The sequence below is a fragment of the Oncorhynchus tshawytscha genome, linkage group LG11, assembly GCF_018296145.1.
Source record: "Oncorhynchus tshawytscha isolate Ot180627B linkage group LG11, Otsh_v2.0, whole genome shotgun sequence".
In the NCBI taxonomy this organism is placed as follows: Eukaryota; Metazoa; Chordata; class Actinopteri; order Salmoniformes; family Salmonidae; genus Oncorhynchus; species Oncorhynchus tshawytscha.
Window position 1 is genome coordinate 49,402,114 of NC_056439.1, and position 24,902 is coordinate 49,427,015.

The 24,902-nt window shown below is 43.7% G+C and overlaps 1 protein-coding gene across 3 annotated transcripts in view; it reads right to left on the minus strand.

The window, feature by feature from the left end:
* The window catches only part of LOC112236817 (gamma-2-syntrophin), a 137,728-nt gene that overhangs the window by 37,778 nt on the left and 75,048 nt on the right, over positions 1-24,902 (minus strand). For all 3 annotated transcript variants that reach the window (XM_042330229.1, XM_042330228.1, XM_042330230.1), the window contains 3 exons: positions 14,424-14,551; positions 6,884-7,013; positions 2,464-2,502 (listed from right to left, as the gene is read on the minus strand). In XM_042330229.1, the coding sequence (XP_042186163.1) occupies positions 2,464-2,502; positions 6,884-7,013; positions 14,424-14,551 (297 nt within the window). The remainder of the gene's footprint in view (positions 1-2,463; positions 2,503-6,883; positions 7,014-14,423; positions 14,552-24,902) is intronic.

The following is a 24,902-nucleotide window of genomic DNA, read 5'->3' on the forward strand; positions in this document are numbered from 1 at the left end:
GTAGATAGTTATAGATGTAGATAGTTGTAGATGTAGATAGTTAGATGTAGATAGTAATAGATGTAGATAGTTATAGATGTAGATAGTTATAGATGTAGATAGTTATAGATGTAGATAGTAATAGATGTAGATAGTTATAGATGTAGATAGTTATAGATGTAGATAGTTATAGATGTAGATAGTAATAGATGTAGATAGTAATAGATGTAGATAGTTATAGATGTAGATAGTAATAGATGTAGATAGTTATAGATGTAGATAGTTATAGTTGTAGATGTAGATAGTTAGATGTAGATAGTTATAGATGAAGATAGTTATAGTTGTAGATGTAGATAGTTAGATGTAGATAGTAATAGATGTAGATAGTTATAGATGTAGATAGTTGTAGTTGTAGATAGTTATAGATGTAGATAGTTGTAGTTGTAGATAGTTAGATGTAGATAGTAATAGATGTAGATAGTTATAGATGTAGATAGTTGTAGATGTAGATAGTTGTAGATAGTTATAGATGTAGATAGATATAGATGTAGATAGTTGTAGATGTAGATAGTTGTAGATGTAGATAGTTGTAGATGTAGATAGTTGTAGATGTAGATAGTTGTAGATGTAGATAGTTGTAGATGTAGATAGTTGTAGATAGTTATAGATGTAGATAGATATAGATGTAGATAGTTGTAGATGTAGATAGTTGTAGATGTAGATAGTTGTAGATAGTTATAGATGTAGATAGTTATAGATGTAGATAGATATAGATGTAGATAGTTGTAGATGTAGATAGTTGTAGTTGTAGATAGTTGTAGATGTAGATAGTTATAGATGTAGATAGTTATAGATGTAGATAGTTGTAGATGTAGATAGTTGTAGATGTAGATAGTTGTAGATAGTTATAGATGTAGATAGTTATAGATGTAGATAGTTGTAGATGTAGATAGTTGTAGATGTAGATAGTTGTAGATGTAGATAGTTGTAGATAGTTATAGATGTAGATAGTTATAGTTGTAGATGTAGATAGTTAGATGTAGATAGTAATAGATGTAGATAGTTATAGATGTAGATAGTTGTAGTTGTAGATAGTTATAGATGTAGATAGTTGTAGTTGTAGATAGTTAGATGTAGATAGTAATAGATGTAGATAGTTATAGATGTAGATAGTTATAGATGTAGATAGTTGTAGATGTAGATAGTTGTAGATAGTTATAGATGTAGATAGTTGTAGATGTAGATAGTTGTAGATGTAGATAGTTGTTGTAGATAGTTAGATGTAGATAGTTATAGATGTAGATTAATTATAGATGGTTATAGATGTAGATAGTTATAGTTGTAGATGTAGATAGTTAGATGTAGATAGTAATAGATGTAGATAGTTATAGATGTAGATAGTTATAGATGTAGATAGTTGTAGATGTAGATAGTTGTAGATGTAGATAGTTGTTGTAGATAGTTATAGATGTAGATAATTCTAGATGGTTATAGATGTAGATAGATATACACGTAGATAGTTATAGATGTAGATAGTTATACATGTAGATAGATATAAATGTAGATAGTTGTAGATGTAGATATTTGTAGATGTAGATAGTTGTAGTTATAGATAGTTATAGCTGTAGATAGTTGTAGTTATAGATAGTTATAGATGTAGATAGTTATACATGTAGATAGATATAAATGTAGATAGTTGTATATGTAGATATTTGTAGATGTAGATAGTTGTAGTTATAGATAGTTATAGATGTAGATAGTTATACATGTAGATAGATATAAATGTAGATAGTTGTAGATGTAGATATTTGTAGATGTAGATAGTTGTAGTTATAGATAGTTATAGCTGTAGATAGTTGTAGTTATAGATAGTTATAGATGTAGATAGTTATACATGTAGATAGCTGTAGTTATACATAGTTATAGATGTAGATAGCTGTATGTAGATAGATGTAAATAGTTGTAGATGTAGATGTAGATAGTTGTAGATGTAGATAGTTATAGATGTAGATAGTTAAACATGTATATAGATAATAATGTAGATAGTTATAGAAGTATATAGTTATAGTTAATAAGTTATTTATAAATGTAGATCGTTTTAAATGTAGATAGTTATAGATAGTTATAGATGTAGATAGTTGTAGATGGTTATAGATGTAGATAGTTGTAGATAGTTATAGATGTAGATAGTTGTAGATAGTTGTCGTTATAGATAGTTATACATGTACATAGTTGTAGTTATAGATAGGTGTAGTTATAGATAGTTGTAGATGTAGATAGTTATAGATAGTTATAGATGTAGTTATAGATAGTTATAGATGTAGATAGTTATAGATGTAGATATAGATAGTTATAGATGTAGATAGTTATAGGTATAGATAGTTATAGATGTAGATGGCTATAGATGTAGATAGTTATAGATGTAGATATAGTTGTAAATAGTTATAGTTGAAGATAGTTATAGCGCCTTGCGTGAGAACATACCTGATCATCCGGAGAGCAATATCTGTTAATCATTTTCATCTGTAAGAGGGGAAAACAATAAAGAAATGCATGTAATACATTATAAAGCAGCTGCAATACATTACTGTCACATGGTCAAACCCGATCTAATACATTACTGTCACATGGTCAAACCAGTGGTAATACATTACTGTCACATGGTCAAACCAGCTGTAATACATTACTGTCACATGGTCAAACCAGCTGTAATACATTACTGTCACATGGTCAAATCCGATCTAATACATTACTGTCACATGGTCAAACCCGATCTAATACATTACTGTCACATGGTCAAACCAGCTGTAATACATTACTGTCACATGGTCAAACCCAATCTAATACATTACTGTCACATGGTCAAACCAGCTGTAATACATTACTGTCACATGGTCAAACCAGCTGTAATACATTACTGTCACATGGTCAAACCCGATCTAATACATTACTGTCACATGGTCAAACCCAATCTAATACATTACTGTCACATGGTCAAACCCGATCTAATACATTACTGTCACATGGTCAAACCCGATCTAATACATTACTGTCACATGGTCAAACCCGATCTAATACATTACTGTCACATGGTCAAACCCGATCTAATACATTACTGTCACATGGTCAAACCCAATCTAATACATTACTGTCACATGGTCAAACCCGATCTAATACATTACTGTCACATGGTCAAACCCGATCTAATACATTACTGTCACATGGTCAAACCCAATCTAATACATTACTGTCACATGGTCAAACCCGATCTAATACATTACTGTCACATGGTCAAACCCAATCTAATACATTACTGTCACATGGTCAAACCAGCTGTAATACATTACTGTCACATGGTCAAACCAGCTGTAATACATTACTGTCACATGGTCAAACCAGTGGTAATACATTACTGTCACATGGTCAAACCAGCTGTAATACATTACTGTCACATGGTCAAACCAGATCTAATACATTACTGTCACATGTTCAAACCAGCTGTAATACATTACTGTCACATGGTCAAACCCGATCTAATACATTACTGTCACATGGTCAAACCAGCTGTAATACATTACTGTCACATGGTCAAACCCGATCTAATACATTACTGTCACATGGTCAAACCAGATCTAATACATTACTGTCACATGTTCAAACCAGCTGTAATACATTACTGTCACATGGTCAAACCCGATCTAATACATTACTGTCACATGGTCAAACCAGCTGTAATACATTACTGTCACATGGTCAAACCAGCTGTAATACATTACTGTCACATGGTCAAACCCGATCTAATACATTACTGTCACATGGTCAAACCAGCTGTAATACATTACTGTCACATGGTCAAACCCAATCTAATACATTACTGTCACATGGTCAAACCAGCTGTAATACATTACTGTCACATGGTCAAACCAGCTGTAATACATTACTGTCACATGGTCAAACCAGCGGTAATACATTACTGTCACATGGTCAAACCAGCTGTAATACATTACTGTCACATGGTCAAACCCAATCTAATACATTACTGTCACATGGTCAAACCAGCTGTAATACATTACTGTCACATGGTCAAACCCGATCTAATACATTACTGTCACATGGTCAAACCAGCGGTAATACATTACTGTCACATGGTCAAACCCGATCTAATACATTACTGTCACATGGTCAAACCAGCTGTAATACATTACTGTCACATGGTCAAACCAGCTGTAATACATTACTGTCACATGGTCAAACCAGCTGTAATACATTACTGTCACATGGTCAAACCAGCTGTAATACATTACTGTCACATGGTCAAACCAGATCTAATACATTACTGTCACATGGTCAAACCAGCTGTAATACATTACTGTCACATGGTCAAACCAGCTGTAATACATTACTGTCACATGGTCAAACCAGCTGTAATACATTACTGTCACATGGTCAAACCCGATCTAATACATTACTGTCACATGGTCAAACCAGCTGTAATACATTACTGTCACATGGTCAAACCAGCTGCAATACATTACTGTCACATGGTCAAATCAACAACTAAAATCCTATTAAGCAAGCTGAAAGTCAGCTGCTATATCATATGAAGTCTCAATTGATGAACATGTCAGGGCCCAGAGGATGTCACAGTCTATTTATAGGTTGTTGGTCACCACAATAAAAGCCAAAAGAGTTCTGCTCCCCAAGCTCCTCTCACAATCACATCCTGATTGGACGTTTAGCAATCAGACTCCTTATCCATAATTAGGTGACGCACGGCTGAATTAAAAAAAAAAAAAAAAACAGCTGTGTGGTTGTGCAGCTCAGAGCAGTATGGATGGATCTTTAGAGAGGCAGGCAGATAGATCATCAGTGTGCTAATCAAAAGGGGATCATGAAAATGAGATAGCTAAACACTAGCAAGCGTGTGAGTATTAATGATGGATTACTACAAGGCAGTAATTCATTATGCCTATGGACACCTCTTTCTATAAGAGAGGGAGAGGAGCATTATGATAGTAATGATATTCTAATAGGAATATGGGGGATTTAAATATTCTAATACCACTCGGCTCTCGGCACAAATCTTCTGTTGTGTAACTTGTGTGCATCTCAGGGTAGTGTTTGGCCCTTGGGAAATTGTACAACAACAGCTCCCAGCGTGGCAGGCACCCGCACCTCTACACAACCTGCCTTCAGAATGTATTCACACCCCCTCGACTTTTTCCACATTTTGTTTTGTATCAGCCTGAATTTCAAATAGATTACATTGAGATGTTGTGTCACTGGTCTTCACACAATACCACATAATGTTAAAGTGGAATTATGTATTTTTTAAATAATTTTTTACAAATTAATTAAAAAATGAAAAGTTGAAATTGTCTTGAGTCAATAAGTATTCAACACTTTTGTTATGGCTAGCCTAAATAGGTTTGTTATTTTACCTTTATTTAACTAGGCAAGTCAGTTAAGAACAAATTCTTATTTTCAATGACGGCCTAGGAACGGTGGGTTAACTGCCTGTTCAGGGGGCAGAACGACAGATTTGTACCTTGTCAGCTCGGGGATTTGAACTTGCAACCTTCCGGTTGCTGCTCTAACCACTAGGCTACCCTGCTGCCCCAATGGCTAGCCTAAATAGGTTTGTCATATATAAGTTATATAATAAGTTGCATGAACATGATTTTTGAATGGCTCATCTCTGTACCCCACACATACAATTATCTGTAAGATCCCTCAGTCGAACATTGAATTTCAAACAAAAATTCAACCACAAAGATTGGTAGAATGGTAAAATATTTAAAAAAGCAGACACTGAATAAGCATTTGAGCATGGTGAAGTTATTAATTACACTTAGATGGTGTATCAATAGACCCAGTCACTACAAAGACACAGGCGTCCTTCCTGACTCAGTGCCTGAGAGGAAGGAAACAGCTCAGGGATTTCACCATGAGGCCAATGGTGACTTTAAAACAGCTAAGAGTTTAATGGCTGCGATAGGGGAAAACTGAGGATGGATCAACAACATTGTAGTTACTCCACAATACTAACCTAATTGACAAAGTGAAAAGATGGAAGCCTGTACAGAATATTCCAGAACATGCATCCTGTTTGCAACAAGGCACTAAAGTAATACTGCTTTTTGTCCTGAATACAAAGTGCTTTGGTTCAGTCTGCTTTCCAACAGACAATGGGAGATGAATTCACCTTTCAGCAGGACAATAACCTAAAACACAAGGTCAAATATACACGGGAGTTGTTTACCAAGAATACATTGAATGTTCCTGAGTGGCCTAGTTACAGTTTTGACTTAAATTGGCTTGAAAATGGATGGAAAGACATGAAAATGGCTGTCTAGCAATGACATAATCATGTGCAAATATTGTACAATCCAGGTGTGCAAAGCTCTTAGAGAATTACCCAGAAACACTCACAACTGTATTCGCTGCCAAAGGTGATTCTAACATGTATTGACTCATAGGAGTGAATACTGATGTAAATTAGATATCTCTGCATTTCCTTTTCAATACATTTGCAAACATTTCTAAAAACATGTTTTCACATTGTCATTATGGGATACTGTGTGTAGTAGATTGGTGAGAAGGAAAAAAATAGATATTTAATCAATTTTCAATTCAGGCTGTAAACACAACAAAATGTGGAATAAGTCAAGGGGTCTGAATACTTTCTGAAGGCAGTGTGTCTGTCTGTCTGTCTGTCTGTCTGTCTGTCTGTCTGTCTGTCTGTCTGTCTGTCTGTCTGTCTTTCAGCGCTTTTGGGTTAAAAGCGTATCGTCACATTTAGGTAGGATTTTGTGTGCAATTGACCAATAAAGTAATATTAACCTCTTAATCATATCAATTCAATCTGTTTTTTTTATGTACCTGTTTCATACTGTAGACTTACATTCTCCAGTGTCAAATCACTGATATTGGTTGATATTGCTTGAAGCCAGTCAGTGCTTTCTGCTGCAGTGCAAAATTGTAGAATGTTGGTGCTCGTTCCATCTAAGGCGCAGACTTCAAAGCTGTTCGACCTGGAGGGGGGTATGAACGCTCAGGTTATAGAAGTACAGTGGGTTGAAAGCACTTCTTGAACTAATGTGGTCAGAGGGGAAAAGCTATTACCAAGCTGTTCTTTCACTGAAGTTAGGTTAGGCAGTGTTCCGGTGCAAATTAACATCACAGTTCCACTGCATTCACTAACCATAGTGCCTCTTGAACAGATTTCACATTCTGAAGTTTTAGTCTTTATTTTGACTGATCATTACAGCGTTCTCCACACATTCTGTAGTGTTAGTCTTTATTTTGACTGATCATTACAGCGTTCTCCACACATTCTGTAGTGTTAGTCTTTACTTTTGACTGATCATTACAGCGTTCTCCACACATTCTGTAGTGTTAGTCTTTATTTTGACTGATCATTACAGCGTTCTCCACACATTCTGTAGTGTTAGTCTTTACTTTTGACTGATCATTACAGCGTTCTCCACACATTCTGTAGTGTTAGTCTTTACTTTTGACTGATCATTACAGCGTTCTCCACACATTCTGTAGTGTTAGTCTTTACTTTTGACTGATCATTACAGCGTTCTCCACACATTCTGTAGTGTTAGTCTTTATTTTGACTGATCATTACAGCGTTCTCCACACATTCTGTAGTGTTAGTCTTTATTTTGACTGATCATTACAGCATTCTCCACACATTCTGTAGTGTTAGTCTTTATTTTTGACTGATCTTTACAGCGTTCTCCACACATTATGAAGCATTAGCCCTTATTTTGACTGATATTTCCAACGCACTCCACATTTTTTGTAGAGAACGAAGAGTAGTATAGAGAAAGAAAAAAATTGTTACTTTGAAATATAATTCTCAGATATTTGATCGCACATCGTGTCCAGATGTCTCTATTGAGGCTTTAATCAAATGCAAGTGATATGTTTTATTTATTTTTTACTGTAGTTGAAGGAAACAGGGGAAACATATGGTGCTGGAGAAACGTAATAAACTAGTTATCCCACTAACACTACAGAATGTGTGGAGTACTTGTGCTTCTAGTTCCAGTCAAAATAAAGACTGGGGCGGCAGGGTAGCCTAGTGGTTAGAGTGTTGGACTAGTAACTGGAAGGTTGCAAGTTCAAACCCCCAAGCTGACAAGGTACAAATCTGTCGTTCTGCCCCTGAACAGGCAGATAAGCCACTGTTCCTAGGCCGTCATTGAAAATAAGAATTTGTTCTTAACTGACTTGCCTGGTTAAATAAATAAAGGTAAACATAAGAAACAAGTAGGAGAAAATGCCCTTTGAAAGATTTTCATGAGATTGTTGCACTTCCTAGAGAGCTCTTCTGTGTTTACACCTATTCAGCATAGTTCACACCCTCTTAAGCCTTAGCCCCACCCACCCACACATGTAAACATGTGAGTCAGCATGGCAATGTCCTCCAGAGAGTATTCTCTCTACTAAAACACAGCTGTTTTTGAGAGCTCTAGTAACACTTTTGCAGTTGTCAAAAGCTATATCTTTCCAAAAATCTGTGGTAGCAAATATTATCGATATACTGACAAGGAAAGCCCCCATTCTTTTATAAACAGAATCCTGTGACATGACAGGCCAATCAGGACTCATCTCACAGCATGTCAAAACCTCTCAATTCTCTCAGCCAATCATGACTAGCCAGGAAGGATCCTTTCTTTCTCCCTGAATACTGTAGCTCATTGCTTTCTCCTTGGCTAAACTAGGCTCATAAATTCAACATTTTTATTAATATTTATAGATCACATACCAGTTTGTAATTAAGACGCATTAAAGTTGAAGAAGGCATTTCTGAAGAATGTATATATTTATGGCCCAACAGTGAAGTAGGAACTGGCGTCATATGCCTCATATCCTGTCACCGGTCACATATGTAATTGCTACAGCACATCCAAATTACTTCAGGAGCAAGTTTTTTTTTTTTTAAACAGAACACCAAGACAATTACAAATGAAGATTACATTATCTTTTGTTGCATGTCACAGATAATGACACTGCCACTGTAAAATGGCGTACAGATGTACAGAATACCTTTCATCGTGTGTATTTAATGTGATGCTTTTTGACATATCATTTTTTTGTGCATTTTAAATATGCTCAAGATAAATTAAACTTAGAGACAGCTGTCCAAAATATTCAACAGAAATAGCATTGAACATGACAATGGCGCCAAATCAGTTTTTCTCTGATGGTGAGGCAATCATATTTATCACTTAGATCTTATAAAAGTGTCAAATGTTAAGCAAATTGTCCAAAGGCTGGGATGAAGTGTTGGACACCAGGCAGTGCTCATGTTCTGTAGGGGAATGTTGAGAAACATGAGAATGTTCTGTAGGGGAATGTTGAGAAACATGAGAATGTTCTGTAGGGGAATGTTGAGAAACATGAGAATGTTCTGTCGGAGAATGTTGAGAAACTTGAGGAGAATGTTCTGTCGGGAATGTTGAGAAACATGAGGGGAATGTTCTGTCGGGGAATGTTGAGAAACATGAGGGGAATGTTCTGTAGGGGAATGTTGAGAAACATGAGGAGAATGTTCTGTCGGGGAATGTTGAGAAACATGAGGGGAATGTTCTGTAGGGGAATGTTGAGAAACATGAGGAGAATGTTCTGTAGGGGAATGTTGAGAAACATGAGGGGAATGTTGAGAAACATGAGGAGAATGTTGAGAAACATGAGGAGAATGTTCTGTATGGGAATGTTGAGAAACATTAGGGGAATGTTCTGTAGGGGAATGTTGAGAAACATGAGGGGAATGTTCTGTAGGAGAATGTTGAGAAACATGAGGAGAATGTTCTGTTGTTGAGAGAATGTTGAGAAACATGAGAATGTTCTGAAGGAGAATGTTGAGAAACATGAGGAGAATGTTCTGTAGGGGAATGGTGAGAAAAATGAGGATAATGTTCTGTATGGGAATGTTGAGAAACATTAGGGAATGTTCTGTAGGGAAAACATGTTGAGAAACATGAGGGGAATGTTCTGTAGGGGAATGTTGAGAAACATGAGGAGAATGTTCTGTCGGGGAATGTTGAGAAACATGAGGGGAATGTTCTGTAGGGGAATGTTGAGAAACATGAGGAGAATGTTCTGTAGGGGAATGTTGAGAAACATGAGGAGAATGTTCTGAAGGAGAATGTTGAGAAACATGAGAATGTTCTGTAGGAGAATGTTGATAAACATGAGGAGAATGTTGAGAAACATGAGGAGAATGTTGAGAAACATGAGGAGAATGTTCTGAAGGAGAATGTTGAGAAACATGAGGAGAATGTTCTGAAGGAGAATGTTGAGAAACATGAGAATGTTCTGAGGAGAATGTTGAGAAACATGAGAATGTTCTGAAGGAGAATGTTGAGAAACATGAGAATGTTCTGTAGGAGAATGTTGAGAAACATGAGAATGTTCTGTAGGAGAATGTTGAGAAACATGAGGAGAATGTTCTGAAGGAGAATGTTGAGAAACATGAGAATGTTCTGTAGGAGAATGTTGAGAAACATGAGGAGAATGTTCTGTAGGAGAATGTTGAGAAACATGATGGGAATGTTCTGTAGGAGAATGTTGAGAAACATGAGGAGAATGTTCTGTAGGAGAATGTTGAGAAACATGATGAGAATGTTCTGTAGGAGAATGTTGAGAAACATGATGAGAATGTTCTGTAGGAGAATGTTGAGAAACATGAGGAGAATGTTCTGTAGGAGAATGTTGAGAAACATGAGGAGAATGTTCTGTAGGAGAATGTTGAGAAACATGAGGAGAATGTTCTGTAGGAGAATGTTGAGAAACATGAGAATGTTCTGAAGGAGAATGTTGAGAAACATGAGGAGAATGTTCTGAAGGAGAATGTTGAGAAACATGAGGAGAATGTTCTGAAGGAGAATGTTGAGAAACATGAGGAGAATGTTCTGTAGGAGAATGTTGAGAAACATGAGAATGTTCTGTAGGAGAATGTTGAGAAACATGAGAATGTTCTGAAGGAGAATGTTGAGAAACATGAGAATGTTCTGAAGGAGAATGTTGAGAAACATGAGAATGTTCTGAAGGAGAATGTTGAGAAACATGAGAATGTTCTGAAGGAGAATGTTGAGAAACATGAGGGGAATGAAGAGCATGATGAATGCACTGCAATCAACGTTTGAAATAACCAGAGCTTGTACCCACTCTCCCTGCCACTCAGACAAATCCGGGTTAAAATGTTACAAATTAGAAAGGGCTGGCTCTTAGTAAATCTTTTTGGGAACCTTGATTCTTCAGGTTGAAATGGCCCATAAAACTCTACAATGCATATGTCAATGGGCTTGTTATAATTCTTTGTTCCACTGAGTGGTGGTGACGCATTGATGAGTCAGATGCAATTCTGAGGAATTCTCAATTGTAAAATTAAGTATAAATCTTCTCGATGTGTAGGGCAGGGTGCACAGATAAATTCCCCTGTATAAATTCCCACTGGAAACAAGTAGTGAGAATATATATCAAGAGAGTGATTATGATATACCACATAGCCCTTTCGAGATAACATTATTTCAAGGAATGCAAGCTCAGTGATGGATACAGTATAGCTATACCCTGCCTGCTTGACCCGTTTCTGAGATTGCCTGGAGAGTGGAATGTTCTGCCTCAACTATCAGCACATTGCAGCGTGGTCCCTCTAAAACCCAGACTGTCTCTGTGAGTGACAGCACAATAAAATTATTTTAGTCCACAGTGTTCCATTCTTGTTGAGAATTGAGGAGTACACTGGGGAAAAAGAACAGCAAGGGGGTGAGGGGGCAGGATGAAATAAGAGCTCAGTAATGAATAGGTTAATCCAAAAGGTGGTCAACCAGGAGAAAAAGTGTCTGGAATACACTGTCAGCTCCAAGAAGTACTGCAGGAGTCTATCTGTTAAAGATAACCACATGTCCTGAAGTGGAACAAATAGGGCTCTTGGTTGACTAGTGTAGGCCGTCATTGTAAATAAGATGTTGTTCTAGTTAACTGACTTGCCTAGTTAAATAAAGGTTAAATTAAAACATTTAAAAAAAATAGTCATAGAGAGTATATTGAGATAAATATAAAACCTAGTGGACACCCAGGATAACAGTTGCCAGGAATATGCAGTGAAATCCATGAGGAAGAAGATGGAGACCAGTGATACCAATCCAAGAAGAAGAAGGAGAGCTGTGATACCAATCCAAGAAGAAGAAGGAGAGCTGTGATACTAATCCAAGAAGAAGAAGGAGAGCTGTGATACTAATCCAAGAAGAAGAAGGAGAGCTGTGAGACTAATCCAAGAAGAAGAAGGAGAGCTGTGATACTAATCCAAGAAGAAGAAGGAGAGCTGTGAGACTAATCCAAGAAGAAGAAGGAGAGCTGTGATACCAATCCAAGAAGAAGAAGGAGAGCTGTGATACTAATCCAAGAAGAAGAAGGAGAGCTGTGAGACTAATCCAAGAAGAAGAAGGAGAGCTGTGATACCAATCCAAGAAGAAGAAGGAGAGCTGTGATACTAATCCAAGAAGAAGAAGGAGAGCTGTGATACTAATCCAAGAAGAAGAAGGAGAGCTGTGAGACTAATCCAAGAAGAAGAAGGAGAGCTGTGAGACTAATCCAAGAAGAAGAAGGAGAGCTGTGATACCAATCCAAGAAGAAGAAGGAGAGCTGTGATACTAATCCAAGAAGGAGAAAATGGATAGTTTGGAAATAGAAATAGAACCACACCGTAGGACACTCAACTTCATCATCTGTAATGTCTTCACTATTATTCTACAATGTAGAAAAGAGTAAAAATAAAGAAAAAAAACCTGAATGAGTAGGTGTGTCAACTTTTGACTGGTACAGTAGATTATAGGGATAATGAAGTAGATGGTGGGGATAATGATTTAGATGGTGGGATAATGACGTAGATGGTGGGGATAATTATGTAGATGGTGGGAATAATGATGTAGATGGTGGAAATAATGACGTAGATGGTGGGGATAATGACAGATGGTGGGGATAGTGATGGAGATGGTGGGGATAATGAAGTAGATGGTGGGCATAATGACAGATGGTGGGGATAATGATGTAGATGGTGGAGATGGTGGGGATAATGAAGTAGATGGTGGGCATAATGACAGATGGTGGGGATAATGATGTAGATGGTGGGCATAATGACAGATGGTGGGGATAATGATGTAGATGGTGGGGATAATGACAGACGGTGGGGATAATGATGTAGATGGTGGGGATAATGACATATGCTGGGGATAATGATGTAGATGGTGGAGATGGTGGGGATAATGAAGTAGATGGTGGGGATAAGGAAGTGGATGGTGAGCATATTGACGTAGATGGTGGCGATAATGATGTAGACAGTGAGCATAATGAAGTAGATGGTGGCGATAATGATGTAGACAGTGAGCATAATGACGTAGATGATGAGGCCAATAACGGTAATAGTGGGGATAATGATGTAGACAGAAAGAAAGATCTTGTTCACAGATGATTCATGTTTACATACACATCCTGGTCAAAACTTTATTCAAAGTTATTTAGTGCCATGTTGTCATCTCCAAAAACACTAATAAGGTCTCATCCTTAATTAGATAGAACTCACCAAATGGAATATCTTTAATCAAGAAATTGAGTGCATCAGCCTGTCTTGTGTTTATTATAAATCTTCCCATTAATATGCTGAAGCAGTGCCTTCATACTTTTTAGTGCCAGATAATTACTTCTTATAAAATATATCCACTCAATATTGTGTTCATTAATTAAGCCTGAAAAGTGTGATTATGGGTCTCAATAATAAAAATAAAAAACATGCTTAAAGAGCACTTTCATATATTTTTAGTTTTATTTAGAATTCACAGAATCAAGGACCATAATGCATCATTTGGTATCAGGTTGTGACTAACAGCGATAACGTATTTGAGTTATAAGTAACAAAGATATCCATTGATTACTTCTTTGTTTATTTCTAAAATAACATTTGGGGCTCTAGAGGACTGCCATATCTCTTACATCACTTCCTAGGTTCCTGCCTTTCTAGGGAGTTTTTCCTAGCCACCGTGCTTCAACACCTGCATTGCTTGCCGTTTGGGGTTTTAGACTGGGTTTCTGTACCTCACTTTGTGACATTGGCTGATGTAAAAAAAAAAGAAGGGCTTTATTGAATTTGATTGATTATCTAGCAGACAAAAGGAAGGAAAATAACATTTGTTGGGATTTCCTGCATTCATTTGATGTCGTTTAAATCTCTAGAAGAACCAATTCAGTGTGTTAAAGTCAAACCTTCCTATTGTGCTTCACTGTCTGGGCTCTGCTGCAGCGCTGACCTTGTATGCATGGGGATCGATATGGGAGTGAACACCCTCTCACCTAAATGAAAAGTGCTTGTAAAACCAACAGAAACTGTGCGCCTCAGAGGTGAATTACATCACACGGGATTACCTTACCTCAATTTAGCCGTTACGGCTTTGTATTTGGAGACTCGGGCCATCAACAAGGGTAGGGACACTGCATCCAGCCAGCGCTTCTCGTACTTTGGTTCAATAGCCGAGGGTTTGGAGGGCGAGGATGGAGCCTATGTGGGTCAAAAGAAGAAGGCAGTGAGGGTCTCCTCTCATTCACTGGCTAGGTCACTTTGATCATTGTGCATTCAAAGGGCATACTAAAAACACCATCCTTCTTTCAGTCCATTTTGCATTTTACCCTTGTTTACTTACTGGATAAACTATGCATTATTAGTGATTAGTGATCACTTATGGTAACCTAGTGAGCACATCTTTAACTTACAATGTCGTTTGGATTTCACAATGGCATTTACCCATTTGCCAATCGTAGTACGTGGCACATGTTGTTGAACAAATCATTTGCTTTCCCTCTGACCTAAGGCCTATAAACCAATCATGGCTACTTTCCACAGCAAACGATTCTCCCTTGTTCAGTTTATGCAGAGACGCTCAATAATTACACTCGACTATACTTTGAAAGTTGAGTGGTATAGATGACAGGAAATGTAATACTATCTGTCATCGCGGACTAGAGGGACAAGGTCTCTGCTTACACCTAGGACGTGGGGAAACCAAAAGCTAAGCTGCCACGCTTGTCCTTTGTAGAATTCCCTCTTCTATAGCTTGTGTTATTTCAGGAGGCAAAAAAACTAAACAAAAAATACAAAGCGTCATTATTTGGAGGCATGTAAATGAATCAATAGGAAGACCTCCTGGGAGGCAATGAAAGGGAAACAATGTCAATCATTTCAATGCTGATGGCACCTAGAAGAGATGACAAGCTTAGAGAATTATAAAATCACCTGCAGGCATGAAAACAAGAATGCTAAAGGAAGGGGGAAAACTGTCTGGGATAATCATTTTTTGTTTGTTTGTGTGAACTAAGCAATTACAGAGCAGCATTTTTCCCCCACCAGTTTCAGCTACATTCATCAGTTGCAGGGAGAACGAGGTCAAAAAAAGCCACTCCACCATGGGATTCAGTATCTAGTCTACATGGTGCACGGTTGTTGACTGCTATTATCATTTGTACAGAAGAAACCAAACAAGCTAAAACATGTCATCCAAGTCCTGCTTCGTCACTATGAAAAACACCAGAAGATGCATAATTGAACACTCCTGATATTCTACAATCCAGTGATACAATGTGATGTGAGCAGTTTGTTGTGGCTTCAAGGCAGCTTTTCCTATTGCATATTTTTGAACTCGGGAGAGTATTTTTGTTGTTGTTGTTGTGTGTGTGAGGAAACTGGCCAGCTAATCGTGTTTGTCATCCACCTGACCTCAGAATTTACTGTAGAGAACCCAGCCAGCTGACCCATTGTGATATCCCAGCCAGCCAGCTGACCCATTGTGATATCCCAGCGAGCCAGCTGACCCATTGTGATATCCCAGCCAGCCAGCTGACCCATTGTGATATCCCAGCCCAGCTGACCCATTGTGATATCCCAGCCAGCCAGCTGACCCATTGTGATATCCCAGTGAGCCAGCTGACCCATTGTGATATCCCAGCCAGCTGACCCATTGTGATAACCCAGCCAGCTGACCCATTGTGATATGCCAGCCAGCCAGCTGACCCATTATGATATCCCAGCCAGCCAGCTGACCCATTGTGATAACACAGCCAGCTGACCCATTGTGATATCCCAGCGAGCCAGCTGACCCATTGTGATATCCCAGCCAGCTGACCCATTGTGATATCCCAGCCAGCCAGCTGACCCATTGTGATAACCCAGCCAGCTGACCCATTGTGATATGCCAGCCAGCCAGCTGACCCATTATGATATCCCAGCCAGCCAGCTGACCCATTGTGATATCCCAGCCAGCCAGCTGACCCATTGTGATAACGCAGCCAGCTGACCCATTGTGATAACCCAGCCAGCTGACCCATTGTGATATCCGAGCCAGCCAGCTGACCCATTGTGATAACCCAGCCAGCTGACCCATTGTGATATGCCAGCCAGCCAGCTGACCCATTATGATATCCCAGCCAGCCAGCTGACCCATTGTGATATCCCAGCCAGCCAGCTGACCCATTGTGATAACCCAGCCAGCTGACCCATTGTGATAACCCAGCCAGCTGACCCATTGTGATATCCCAGCCAGCTGACCCATTGTGATATCCCAGCCAGCCAGCTGACCCATTGTGATAACCCAGCCAGCTGACCCATTGTGATATCCCAGCCAGCCAGCTGACCCATTATGATATCCCAGCCAGCCAGCTGACCCATTGTGATATCCCAGCCAGCTGACCCATTGTGATAACCCAGCCAGCTGACCCATTGTGATAACCCAGCCAGCTGAACCATTGTGATATCCCAGCCAGCTGACCCATTGTGATAACCCAGCCAGCCAGCTGACCCATTGTGATATCCCAGCCAGCCAGCTGACCCATTGTGATATCCCAGCCAGCCAGCTGACCCATTGTGATATCCCAGCCAGCCAGCTGACCCATTATGATAACCCTGCCAGCTGACCCATTGTGATAACCCAGCCAGCTGACCCATTGTGATATCCCAGCCAGCCAGCTGACCCATTGTGATATCCCAGCCAGCCAGCTGGCCCATTGTGATATCCCAGCCAGCCAGCTGACCCATTGTGATATCCCAGCCAGCCAGCTGACCCATTGTGATAACCCAGCCAGCTGACCCATTGTGATAACCAGCCAGCTGGCCCATTGTGATAACCCAGCCAGCTGACCCATTGTGATATCCCAGCCAGCTGACCCATTGTGATAACCCAGCCAGCTGACCCATTGTGATATCCCAGCCAGCCAGCTGACCCATTGTGATATCCCAGCCAGCCAGCTGACCCATTGTGATATCCCAGCCAGCCAGCTGACCCATTGTGATATCCCAGCCAGCCAGCTGACCCATTGTGATATCCCAGCCAGCCAGCTGACCCATTGTGATAACCCAGCCAGCTGACCCATTGTGATAACCCAGCCAGCCAGCTGACCCATTGTGATATCCCAGCCAGCCAGCTGACCCATTGTGATATCCCAGCCAGCCAGCTGACCCATTGTGATATCCCAGCCAGCCAGCTGACCCATTATGATAACCCAGCCAGCTGACCCATTGTGATAACCCAGCCAGCTGACCCATTGTGATAACCCAGCCAGCTGACCCATTGTGATAACCCAGCCAGCTGACCCATTGTGATATCCCAGCCAGCTGACCCATTATGATAACCCAGCCAGCTGACCCATTGTGATATCCCAGCCAGCCAGCTGACCCATTGTGATAACCCAGCCAGCTGACCCATTGTGATAACCCAGCCAGCCAGCTGACCCATTGTGATATCCCAGCCAGCTGACCCATTGTGATATCCCAGCCAGCTGACCCATTGTGATATCCCAGCCAGCTGACCCATTGTGATAACCCAGCCAGCTGACCCATTGTGATATCCCAGCCAGCCAGCTGACCCATTGTGATATCCCAGCCAGCCAGCTGACCCATTGTGATATCCCAGCCAGCCAGCTGGCCCATTGTGATAACCCAGCCAGCTGACCCATTGTGATAACCCAGCCAGCCAGCTGACCCATTGTGATATCCCAGCCAGCCAGCTGACCCATTGTGATAACCCAGCCAGCTGACCCATTGTGATAACCCAGCCAGCTGACCCATTGTGATATGCCAGCCAGCCAGCTGACCCATTATGATATCCCAGCCAGCTGACCCATTGTGATATCCCAGCCAGCCAGCTGAACCATTGTGATATCCCAGCCAGCCAGCTGACCCATTGTGATATCCCAGCCAGCCAGCTGACCCATTGTGATAACCCAGCCAGCTGACCCATTGTGATAACCCAGCCAGCTGACCCATTGTGATAACCCAGCCAGCTGACCCATTGTGATATCCCAGCCAGCCAGCTGACCCATTGTGATATCCCAGCCAGCCAGCTGACCCATTGTGATAACCCAGCCAGCTGACCCATTGTGATAACCCAGCCAGCTGGCCCATTGCTGATAACCCAGCCGGCTGACCCATTGTGATAACCCAGCCAGCTGACCCATTGTGTTAACCCAGCCAGCTGAACCATTGTGATATCCCAGCCAGCCAGCTGACCCATTGTGATATCCCAGCCAGCCAGCTGACCCATTGTGATATCCCAGCCAGCCAGCTGACCCATTGTGATATCCCAGCCAGCCAGCTGACCCATTGTGATAACCCAGCCCAGCTGACCCATTGTGATAACCCAGCCAGCTGACCCATTGTGATAACCCAGCCAGCCAGCTGACCCATTGTGATATCCCAGCGAGCCAGCTGACCCATTGTGATATCCCAGCCAGCTGACCCATTGTGATAACCCAGCCAGCTGACCCATTGTGATATGCCAGCCAGCCAGCTGACCCATTATGATATCCCAGCCAACCAGATGACCCATTGTGAGATCCCAGCCAGCCAGCTGACCCATTGTGATAACCCAGCCAGCTGACCCATTGTGATATGCCAGCCAGCCAGCTGACCCATTATGATATCCCAGCCAGCCAGCTGACCCATTGTGATATCCCAGCCAGCCAGCTGACCCATTGTGATAACCCAGCCAGCTGACCCATTGTGATATCCCAGCCAGCCAGCTGACCCATTGTGATATCCCAGCCAGCCAGCTGACCCATTATGATAACCCAGCCAGCTGACCCATTGTGATAACACAGCCAGCTGACCCATTGTGATAACCCAGCCAGCTGACCCATTGTGATATCCCAGCCAGCCAGCCAGCTGACCCATTGTGATATCCCAGCCAGCCAGCTGACCCATTGTGATAACCCAGCCAGCTGACCCATTGTGATAACCCAGCCAGCTGACCCATTGTGATAACCCATCCAGCTGGCCCATTGTGATAACCCAGCCAGCTGACCCATTGTGATAACCCAGCCAGCTGACCCATTGTGATACCCAGCAGCCAGCTGACCCATTGTGATAACCCAGCCAGCTGTCCCATTGTGATATGCCAGCCAGCTGACCCATTATGATATCCCAGCCAGCCAGCTGACCCATTGTGATATCCCAGCCAGCCAGCTGACCCATTGTGATAACCCAGCCAGCTGACCCATTGTGATAACCCAGCCAGCTGACCCATTGTGATATCCCAGCCAGCTGACCCATTGTGATATCCCAGCCAGCTGACCCATTGTGATATCCCAGCCAGCCAGCTGACCCATTGTGATAACCCCAGCCAGCTGACCCATTGTGATATCCCAGCCAGCCAGCTGACCCATTATGATATCCCAGCCAGCCAGCTGACCCATTGTGATAACCCAGCCAGCTGACCCATTGTGATAACACAGCCAGCTGACCCATTGTGATAACCCAGCCAGCTGACCCATTGTGATATCCCAGCCAGCCAGCTGACCCATTGTGATATCCCAGCCAGCCAGCTGACCCATTGTGATATCCCAGCCAGCCAGCTGACCCATTGTGATATCCCAGCCAGCCAGCTGAACCATTGTGATAACCCAGCCAGCTGACCCATTGTGATATCCCAGCCAGCCAGCTGACCCATTGTGATATCCCAGCCAGCTGACCCATTGTGATATCCCAGCCAGCCAGCTGACCCATTGTGATAACCCAGCCAGCTGACCCATTGTGATATGCCAGCCAGCCAGCTGACCCATTATGATATCCCAGCCAGCCAGCTGACCCATTATGATAACCCAGCCAGCTGACCCATTGTGATAACACAGCCAGCTGACCCATTGTGATAACCCAGCCAGCTGACCCATTGTGATATCCCAGCCAGCCAGCTGACCCATTGTGATATCCCAGCCAGCCAGCTGACCCATTGTGATAACCCAGCCAGCTGGCCCATTGTGATAACAGCCAGCTGACCCATTGTGATAACCCAGCCAGCTGGCCCATTGTGATAACCCAGCCAGCTGACCATTGTGATAATCCAGCCAGCTGACCCATTGTGATAACCCAGCCAGCTGACCCATTGTGATACCCCAGCCAGCTGACCCATTGTGATAACTCAGCCAGCTGACCCATTGTGATATGCCAGCCAGCCAGCTGACCCATTATGATATCCCAGCCAGCCAGCTGACCCATTGTGATATCCCAGCCAGCCAGCTGACCCATTGTGATAACCCAGCCAGCTGACCCATTGTGATAACCCAGCCAGCTGACCCATTGTGATATCCCAGCCAGCCAGCTGACCCATTGTGATATCCCAGCCAGCCAGCTGACCCATTGTGATATCCCAGCCAGCCAGCTGACCCATTGTGATATCCCAGCCAGCCAGCTGACCCATTATGATAACCCTGCCAGCTGACCCATTGTGATAACACAGCCAGCTGACCAATTGTGATAACCCAGCCAGCTGACCCATTGTGATATCCCAGCCAGCCAGCTGACCCATTGTGATATCCCAGCCAGCCAGCTGACCCATTGTGATAACCCAGCCAGCTGGCCCATTGTGATAACCCAGCCAGCTGGCCCATTGTGATAACCCAGCCAGCTGGCCCATTGTGATAACCCAGCCGGCTGGCCCATTGTGATAACCCAGCCGGCTGACCCATTGTGATAACCCAGCCGGCTGACCCATTGTGATACCCCAGCCAGCTGACCCATTGTGATAACTCAGCCAGCTGACCCATTGTGATATGCCAGCCAGCCAGCTGACCCATTATGATATCCCAGCCAGCCAGCTGACCCATTGTGATATCCCAGCCAGCCAGCTGACCCATTGTGATAACCCAGCCAGCTGACCCATTGTGATAACCCAGCCAGCTGACCCATTGTGATATCCCAGCCAGCCAGCTGACCCATTGTGATATCCCAGCCAGCCAGCTGACCCATTGTGATATCCCAGCCAGCCAGCTGACCCATTGTGATATCCCAGCCAGCCAGCTGACCCATTATGATAACCCTGCCAGCTGACCCATTGTGATAACCCAGCCAGCTGACCCATTGTGATAACCCTGCCAGCTGACCCATTGTGATATCCCAGCCAGCTGACCCATTGTGATATCCCAGCCAGCCAGATGACCCATTGTGATATCCCAGCCAGCCAGCTGACCCATTGTGATATCCCAGCCAGCCAGCTGACCCATTGTGATATCCCAGCCAGCCAGCTGACCCATTATGATAACCCTGCCAGCTGACCCATTGTGATAACCCAGCCAGCTGACCCATTGTGATATCCCAGCCAGCCAGCTGACCCATTGTGATATCCCAGCCAGCCAGCTGGCCCATTGTGATATCCCAGCCAGCAAGCTGGCCCATTGTGATAACCAAGCCGGCTGACCCATTGTGATAACCCAGCCAGCTGACCCATTGTGATAACCCAGCCAGCTGACCCATTGTGATAACCCAGCCAGCTGACCCATTGTGATAACCCAGCCAGCTGACCCATTGTGATATCCCAGCCAGCTGACCCATTGTGATATCCCAGCCAGCTGACCCATTGTGATATGCTAGCCAGCCAGCTGACCCATTGTGATATCCCAGCCAGCCAGCTGACCCATTGTGATAACCCAGCTGACCCATTGTGATAACCCAGCCAGCTGACCCATTGTGATAACCCAGCCAGCTGACCCATTGTGATATCCCAGCCAGCTGACCCATTGTGATATCCCAGCCAGCCAGCTGACCCATTATGATAACCCTGCCAGCTGACCCATTGTGATAACCCAGCCAGCTGACCCATTGTGATAACCCAGCCAGCCAGCTGACCCATTGTGATATCCCAGCCAGCCAGCTGACCCATTGTGATATCCCAGCCAGCCAGCTGACCCATTGTGATATCCCAGCCAGCCAGCTGACCCATTATGATAACCCAGCCAGATGACCCATTGTGATATCCCAGCCAGCCAGCTGACCCATTATGATAACCCTGCCAGCTGACCCATTGTGATAACCCAGCCAGCTGACCCATTGTGATATCCCAGCCAGCCAGCTGACCCATTGTGATATCCCAGCCAGCCAGCTGGCCCATTGTGATATCCCAGCCAGCAAGCTGGCCCATTGTGATAATCCAGCCGGCTGACCCATTGTGATAACCCAGCCGGCTGACCCATTGTGATAACCCAGCCAGCTGACCCATTGTGATAACCCAGCCAGCTGACCCATTGTGATAACCCAGCCAGCTGACCCATTGTGATATCCCAGCCAGCTGACCCATTGTGATATCCCAGCCAGCTGACCCATTGTGATATGCTAGCCAGCCAGCTGACCCATTATGATATCCCAGCCAGCCAGCTGACCCATTGTGATATCCCAGCCAGCCAGCTGGCCCATTGTGATATCCCAGCCAGCAAGCTGGCCCATTGTGATAATCCAGCCGGCTGACCCATTGTGATAACCCAGCCAGCTGACCCATTGTGATAACCCAGCCAGCTGACCCGTTGTGATAACCCAGCCAGCTGACCCATTGTGATAACCCAGCCAGCTGACCCATTGTGATATCCCAGCCAGCTGACCCATTGTGATATCCCAGCCAGCTGACCCATTGTGATATGCTAGCCAGCCAGCTGACCCATTATGATATCCCAGCCAGCCAGCTGACCCATTGTGATATCCCAGCCAGCCAACTGACCCATTGTGATAACCCAGCCAGCTGACCCATTGTGATATCCCAGCCAGCCAGCTGACCCATTGTGATATCCCAGCGAGCCAGCTGACCCATTGTGATAGCCCAGCCAGCCAGCTGACCCATTGTGATATCCCAGCCAGCCAGCTGACCCATTGTGATATCCCAGCCAGCCAGCTGACCCATTGTGATAACCCAGCCGGCTGACCCATTGTGATAACCCAGCCAGCTGACCCATTGTGATAACCCAGCCAGCTGACCCATTGTGATAACCCAGCCAGCTGACCCATTGTGATATCCCAGCCAGCTGACCCATTGTGATATCCCAGCCAGCTGACCCATTGTGATATGCTAGCCAGCCAGCTGACCCATTATGATATCCCAGCCAGCCAGCTGACCCATTGTGATATCCCAGCCAGCCAACTGACCCATTGTGATAACCCAGCCAGCTGACCCATTGTGATATCCCAGCGAGCCAGCTGACCCATTGTGATATCCCAGCGAGCCAGCTGACCCATTGTGATAGCCCAGCCAGCCAGCTGACCCATTGTGATATCCCAGCCAGCCAGCTGACCCATTGTGATATCCCAGCCAGCCAGCTGACCCATTGTGATATCCCAGTGAGCCAGCTGACCCATTGTGATATCCCAGCCAGCTGACCCATTGTGATAACCCAGCCAGCTGACCCATTGTGATATGCCAGCCAGCCAGCTGACCCATTATGATATCCCAGCCAGCCAGCTGACCCATTGTGATAACACAGCCAGCTGACCCATTGTGATATCCCAGCGAGCCAGCTGACCCATTGTGATATCCCAGCCAGCTGACCCATTGTGATATCCCAGCCAGCCAGCTGACCCATTGTGATAACCCAGCCAGCTGACCCATTGTGATATGCCAGCCAGCCAGCTGACCCATTATGATATCCCAGCCAGCCAGCTGACCCATTGTGATATCCCAGCCAGCCAGCTGACCCATTGTGATAACGCAGCCAGCTGACCCATTGTGATAACCCAGCCAGCTGACCCATTGTGATATCCGAGCCAGCCAGCTGACCCATTGTGATAACCCAGCCAGCTGACCCATTGTGATATGCCAGCCAGCCAGCTGACCCATTATGATATCCCAGCCAGCCAGCTGACCCATTGTGATATCCCAGCCAGCCAGCTGACCCATAGTGATAACCCAGCCAGCTGACCCATTGTGATATCCCAGCCAGCCAACTGACCCATTGTGATAACCCAGCCAGCAGACCCATTGTGATATCCCAGCCAGCCAGCTGACCCATTGTGATATCCCAGCCAGCCAGCTGACCCATTATGATAACCCAGCCAGCTGACCCATTGTGATAACCCAGCCAGCTGACCCATTGTGATAACCCAGCCAGCTGACCCATTGTGATATCCCAGCCAGCTGACCCATTGTGATATCCCAGCCAGCCAGCTGACCCATTGTGATATCCCAGCCAGCCAGCTGACCCATTGTGATATCCCAGCCAGCCAGCTGACCCATTATGATAACCCTGCCAGCTGACCCATTGTGATATCCCAGCCAGCCAGCTGATTATGATAACCCTGCCAGCTGACCCATTGTGATAACCCAGCCAGCTGACCCATTGTGATATCCCAGCCAGCCAGCTGACCCATGTGATATCCAGCCAGCTGACCCATTATGATAACCCAGCCAGCTGACCCATTGTGATAACCCAGCCAGCTGACCCATTGTGATAACCCAGCCGGCTGACCCATTATGATAACCCAGCCAGCTGACCCATTGTGATATCCCAGCCAGCCAGCTGACCCATTGTGATATCCCAGCCAGCCAGCTGACCCATTGTGATAACCCAGCCAGCTGACCCATTGTGATAACCCAGCCAGCTGACCCATTGTG